The sequence below is a fragment of the Tiliqua scincoides genome, chromosome 4, assembly GCF_035046505.1.
Source record: "Tiliqua scincoides isolate rTilSci1 chromosome 4, rTilSci1.hap2, whole genome shotgun sequence".
Taxonomy (NCBI): Eukaryota; Metazoa; Chordata; class Lepidosauria; order Squamata; family Scincidae; genus Tiliqua; species Tiliqua scincoides.
Window position 1 is genome coordinate 114901320 of NC_089824.1, and position 6845 is coordinate 114908164.

Sequence of the window (6845 nt, forward strand, 5' to 3'; positions counted from 1 at the left end):
TTTTTAAGTGTATGTTTCAGCTGCCCAAAAACCATCTCTTTTGAAGGATAGGATATACAGTAATGTTAAAAATAATAAATCATCTACAAAAGGGACAGTACATGTGGTCACAGGTTTGGGTACTCGCATTTGCTTTCCTAGGCAGCAATACTTTGGGAGTAGAGTGTCTTTCTCAAGTAGGCCCCTCCGTGTTCTTTTGCTGACTGCAAGATGTTACAAGAGAGAACTGTAACATTTTTCTCTGCCTGAAGTTGGCACTGGAGGCACAGTTGGAAACCGAGGGGCAACAACATTGCAATGGAACTGTCTGTAGAGAAGTTGTAAATGAACTAATTAGACCTGATGTTGCTATGTAAATAAAACCAGAAATGGAATCAGTATTGGGTATCATATATTGTGAGTCAACAATCTGAATTTTCAAGTAAGTGCTACAAGTGAGACAGTGTTTATAAAATCAGTGTGGGGAAAGGGTCTCTTTCTGTTTTTTCATTGGACCGGCCAGTGTGTACCACCAATCCTGTATCACCTACCCACCAAAACAATGAACAGTATCAAAATGCAAAATACACAACCACATACAAATCCTAAAGGCTATTTCACGTGTTATTTACAAGCAAACCTTGGTGTTTGTTCAAACAGACAGCTGCAGCCAATCATTGTTCCCTGACAAGGTCATCTATATGTGATTCAGGTGTTTGCAAACACTGTTTGCCATATTCATGATATATGCATATTTTTAGGCATATAACCACTGTACTTCATTCCTATTATCATTGCTTTCATAATGCACCACAGCAATTGTGGCGTACTGTTCTGCACTCCAAAATCACAGGAAAATGCTCTATTTCAGATGATTCAGAGGCTGGAGCTAAGAGGCCCCGAACCACGATCACAGCTAAACAGCTGGAAACGTTAAAGAATGCCTATAAAAACTCCCCCAAGCCAGCCAGACATGTACGGGAGCAACTGTCTTCAGAGACCGGATTAGACATGCGTGTTGTGCAGGTGAGCTAACTGCTGTCACATTTTCTCTTCAAGTAACCTATTGATTTATTATTATTATTATTATTATTATTATTATTATTATTATTATTATTATTATTATTAATAATAATAATAATAATAATAATAATAATACAGGTATTTATATACCGCCTTTCTAGGTCCTCAGATTTCTCCTCAGACTTTATTCAAGGCGGTTTACATAGGCAGGCTAATTTAAATCCCCGTAGGGATTTTTACAATTGAAAGAAGGCTCTATCTTTCAAGAGCTACAACAATTCAGATGTTTCGTTCTGATCTGGCCTCCATCCTGGCCTCCATCCTCCCTCGCTCAGAGTAGATGGAATAACTTGGCTCAGCTTGTCAGCTGCTTCAAGGTCGCACGGTGCCGGTGGCCTCGAACTGGCGACCTTCGGATGTTATCTTCAGGCAAATGGAGGCTCAACCCTCTAGACCAGACCTCCTGCCCTGATGTACCGTTTCTCTTAATTCCTTGCTTTCTCCAAATTCACTCAGGTAACGAACAAATATTCAGTTAAAAACAATCAGGAGAAAATGAGAAGGAATGCAGCTATGGAGGAAGCATAGATTTGTAAGGAGCTTGGATTCTCCTAGCTGCATTACTCTTTTTTCCTTCTCTCTCGCTAGAAGGTACAGGGTCTTTCCTTTCTGTTTCAGTGCAGGTAACAGCTATGGCCAGTATGAGTTGACTGGCAAATGTCTGATATCTGTGTTCTTCAACCTGTGAGTCGCAACCCCAATGGAGTTGCGAAACCTCATTTGGAGGTTTTTCCATTGGATTGGTAGCGTTGTGGCAACCTTTCAAAGCCTGCGCAAGAGGGCTTGGATCCAAACAAATAATGGTCTTGCCTTATCAGAACTGATTTCTTGATGTAATCCTGCACAGTCTCTTCTTGTTGTCTTGCCCCAAGGCTGGCCCTGCTCAGGCTGCTACCGCACAGGACTGTGGTGAAGACACAAGCAGTAGGAGGAAATAGGGCAGGTGGGGTGGGGGGATTGGGTCCTGGGAGGGTGGTGGGACTGGCACTGGGTCTCTAGTCTCATACTTTATTTATTGGGGTCATGGCATATGAAGAATTTTGGATATTGAATTAGGATTTTAGTGTAATGTCTAGAAACAGGCATGCTTGTGGATCTTGAATGATGAGTCAAAGGTGCTCCTAGCCTTCCTTTCTCCTAGTCTATACTACTCAAGATTTCCTGCATCGTTCTTGCATTATTCTCAGTTTTCCTTTGAGAGAGATGTAATAGTTATCAGATTAAGTTATCTGGATGTGTGCAAGCTTTTGGGAATCAGTGAACTTCAGGAAACTACTACAAGATTCTGCTAGCTCCATCCTGCATGGTAGATAGTTTGGTTTCATCTTTGAAGGATTACTGGTTGGTATGTTAATTTGCCTTTGCTCCTATGCTTCCCTTACTACTAGCAATAATTGATGGCAGTGGTTCCCAAACTTTTTTGACAGTTGGCTCCCTTGACCTACTGGGTCATTGGTTGTGGCTGCTCATTAGGGCTACAATCCTATACATTGCATAGGAAGGCAGGCTTTCTGCATGGATTCCATGGCTCCGCGGCTGGTTTCTGTGGAACCCTGGGGAGCCACAGCTCAGTTTGGGAACCAATGATTTATGGAGACAAGTGGCTATTATTCCTATGTTACGAATAGGGGAATTAAGGTTGACAGAAGGCCACATATTCAAACCATGGTCAAAGTTTGGCTTGAACCTAGATCCAATCCCTGCTCTTGATCCACAGAGTTGTTCTATAATTTTGATTTTATTCTGAAGAATTATAGAATTCTGGGAAGTGACTCTCAAGAAATCATCATCACAAACATTTCTTCTTCTTTTTCCCCCTTCTCCTCTGTGGACATAGGTCTGGTTTCAAAACCGAAGGGCCAAAGAGAAACGTCTGAAAAAAGACGCTGGGCGGCACCGCTGGGGCCAATTCTACAAGAGTGTAAAAAGGAACCGAGGAGGCAGCAAACATGAGAAAGAGAGCTCTGCAGAGGACTGTGGGGTTAGTGATAGTGAGCTCAGCTTCAGAGGTAGGGCCTCCAAATGTCTCTGCCAAATGAATACTTAATCATTGAGATGGATTGGGTTCTGGAGGTTATTTGTTTGTGCCTTTGGTTGGTCCTACACTATGGGCCTGTGTTCGCAGTCTACAAGCAGTGACATGCAGGAGTGAGGTTTGGGCTCTTACATGCTTTTCCTTTTGTGTGTAGACTGTGGGATGCAGTCTGTGCACAGATGTGCCCCATATATATGATCTGTCCCCAACAAGCATAACTGATTCACTATCAAATGGATGTTTCTGTAAACTTCTGCAGTCAAAATATCCACCAGCTTCTCAAGAGAGCACTTGTGGAATGTTTAAATGGGATGCTTCAAATCAGCTCACCATCTGAGCCAGGCATTTTCAGTACTGGGCAGTGGAGCAGTTGGAGGCACATGTTAATATGTTTGGTGTTACTACCACTTCATACCATTGCTTGGATGTGACAATCAATTTATGTACATACAGGTTGAGCCTCATTATCTGCGTGGGTTCCGTTCCAAGCACTCACATGGATGGCAAAAAACGCACTATAGCAAATCAATTTAAAAAACAAAGTTTCTTTACTCCTGTGATTTAAAAACAGCCTTGCTGAACTTTGTGATGTAAGATAAGAGTCATTAAGAAGACAATCCATCAATCAGTCCTCCTCCAAGCGCTTACAAAGGTGCTTCACTCATTCCCTCCCTTTACCAATCCAAAGTGATCACCTTTCTTTCAGGTGTTCAGGGGGAAGGAAGGGGTCGCCTAGAGAGAGAAGGATTGATGGATTGTCAGCCAACTGCCCTCTCTCTCTCTCTCTCTCTCTCTCTCTCATTAAGGAGGCTATTGTTAAAGGACTGTTCAGTTTTTAAAACTGATTTTAAAGGGATGCATTTTTCCCCTTCAGGGATCAGCACATTCCTTCTCATTTGCAGGGGCCATTTGTGTTGAGTCAAATCCGTGTATAAAAAATCTGTGTATAACAAGGCTGGACCTGTAGTATGTTGGCTGCTCTACTGCTACTCAGTGGGTGGCCAGTCTTTGTTCCAGTTATGGGAACTACCAGTAAGGTTAAACATGCTTTAAGGCCACTGATTTCAATGAATCTTAGGGTATTTTTCTTTCATGGATTGGGCTTCATTAGATGTGTGTTCTTTTATCCTGCATAGTGAATGTATGAAGGAGCCTTGCTAGTGCTGCACTTACAATCCTGTTTTCCTTGCTTCATTTACAGAGGACCAAATCCTCTCAGAGCTCAGCCACAACAACAGAATTTACAGCAGTGCTGGAGAGGTGACTGGTGGACAGCTAATGAATGGTACCTTCTCAATGGATGGCACAGGACAATCCTACCAGGACTTGAGGGATGGAAGCCCCTATGGAATCCCACAGTCTCCAGCCTCCATATCATCCCTTCCGTCACATACTTCATTGATAAATGGTCTGGATTACTCAATGGACAATAATTTAGGAATAATAGCACATGGAGGGCAGGGAGTTAGTCAGACACTCAGAGCTATGGCTGGGGGTCCAACCTCTGATATTTCTACTGGTAGCAGCGTTGGATATCCAGACTTTCCAACAAGCCCTGCCTCTTGGCTTGATGAAATGGATCATCCTCCTTTTTAAGCATCACTTTTCAATTCTGCCATATTTCCACTTGCTCTTTTGGCCTGAAGGTAGACAGGCTAACAACAGTGAGAGACAGCAGTCAAACTTCAAGGATCACAAGTGTGCCATCACAAGAAAATTTCCATTATTTTAGAATGGGAATCCACTTTGTTTCCTGTAGAGCTGAAAGATTATATATATATAGCTTTCTGTTTGAAAAAAAATGGGACAATAGAAGGAACCGCTTCTGCACACAACACACCGGAGTGTATTACATTTTTATGACATTAGAGGTGTTGGCTGCAGCAAACACAGGTTCATTCTCTCCATGGAACTCTGCTGTTCTGTGCAACACTCGCAGCTGCTGAATTGACTGAACAGATCTTTGGCCTTTGGAAACTTCACATCAGCTCTCACCTGCCATGGTCATTGTTCTTCATTTGCTTGAGTCTAGGTAACCAAGCTATGGAAATGCAGAACATTCAAAACCAAGTTTCAGACTAAATAGTGAAGGGATGGAAAGTCCTTGAGAGTCTGTAGTCTTGTTCTCCTCCCCCCCACCCTGCTGTTATCTCTTCTCTCTACTCAGCTCCACATATATATGGATCATTTTATGAACAAGGGGCAAATATTTCTCTCTTAGTGGTGGGATAGCCAGAACTTTGAACATCTGCAGTTCTCCACAATCCTATTCACAGCTACTCTTACTTCTTTCTCCACTCATATCCCTGCTCCTTTCCAAATATGGTATGGCAAAAGCAAGTCATGCATTCTTTTCTCCTTAAACTGCAGCCCCATCACAGACACCAATTTATGTTAGTGCTACAATTGGCCATGGGGAAAAGTAGCTTTGCAGTTAAATTGAACAATTTGCTACAGATGAAAAAAATAACTTGTGCAGAAAACTAGCAAATCCTATTCTAGGATATTGGTAACAGTAACTATGGTGGCAGTGATCATATTGCAGATCTGAATTTCTGGTTGGGTGCTACAGTACCTAGTGATCAGAGCAACATATTCTTTTTTCCTTGGGATATCCCCCTCCCATGTAAAGAGCAAGAACCTCTCCATGCTCTGGGTACACCCTGTCCCAGACCTGTGGTAGTTCCCACCAGCTCTGTGAACACATAGGGGCAAACGTCCACAGTCAAAGTGGATGGCAGGTTTTCAAACTTCCCCCCACTCCAACTTTGCAACCCAGATCATGCCAGATCATGTCCCAGAAGGCACATCAGGTGAAGATCTGTACATAAGTGAAGCACAAGGCAGTCATGTTTCTGACTTCTATAATCAGAAAGGACAAAAGTATTCATTTGTGTTAAATGAATTTACACTGCATTTGATAATGCTTATAATCTGGTCTATACTGCCCACTGCACTATACTTTTATGTTGCTGCAGAAGACTATCACAGATAGCTATGTGCTTTCACCTGCTTCGGAGAAAAAAAAGCCATGCAACAGTAATCCAATTAACCTCCAAAGGTTCAACATTGTTCAGTTGATCCACAACGAAATTCTGTAGCATGGATAAGAGTACAAAACATGAAGTAAAACATGACAATCATGACATTAGCCAGAAGCCAGATAAGTCAAGGAGCTTTCACCGAAAGAGGAATTGGGAGCAGGAGACATACACTCTTCACTGAGGAGGCTCTGTCATGAGAAGTTGATCTCTTGTCAAGGACCCATCATAGGTGCCCCAGACAATGGAACTGCATTGCCCTTAGAACAGCTATACATCTTACACCTATTCTCCAATGATGGAGAAGGGTTAAGATGCATGAGGTTCAAGGGGTGCTTCTGTCTTAAAGGGCTGACTGCAGTGAAATGGAGTTGCAAGCTGCTAAGCGCCCTGCTTCTAAAAGAAAAGTCCTAGACGTTCTACCTATTGGATGGAGGCTACAGGCATTGCCCATTGAGGTCCAAATGCAAGACTTTGCTGCCTTCAGTGAGTTACTGCTACTGGGAGTGACAGGAGCAAGGTCACATCTGAGAGGCCAAGAACCTGCTTACACAGGCATATTCAATGACCTTGCTTGCACTGTGAACAAGGCTCAGTCAAGTCAGGCTCAGATCAAGCATCACAGGCAGCACTTGCACAGCAGCTCCATCACCCAAGCACAATGCTTTTCAGTGGTGTCAGTTCACATATGCCTGTGTGAATCAGTC

The 6845-nt window shown here is 42.8% G+C and overlaps 1 protein-coding gene across 1 annotated transcript in view; it reads left to right on the forward strand.

The window, feature by feature from the left end:
* Positions 1–4693, forward strand: part of LHX4 (LIM homeobox 4) — a 75340-nt gene extending 70647 nt beyond the window's left edge. Inside the window, exons 4-6 of the mRNA XM_066624972.1 lie at positions 851–1005; positions 2900–3071; positions 4299–4693. Coding sequence (XP_066481069.1) covers positions 851–1005; positions 2900–3071; positions 4299–4693 — 722 coding nt within the window. The remainder of the gene's footprint in view (positions 1–850; positions 1006–2899; positions 3072–4298) is intronic.
* Positions 4694–6845: the final 2152 nt, after the last annotated feature.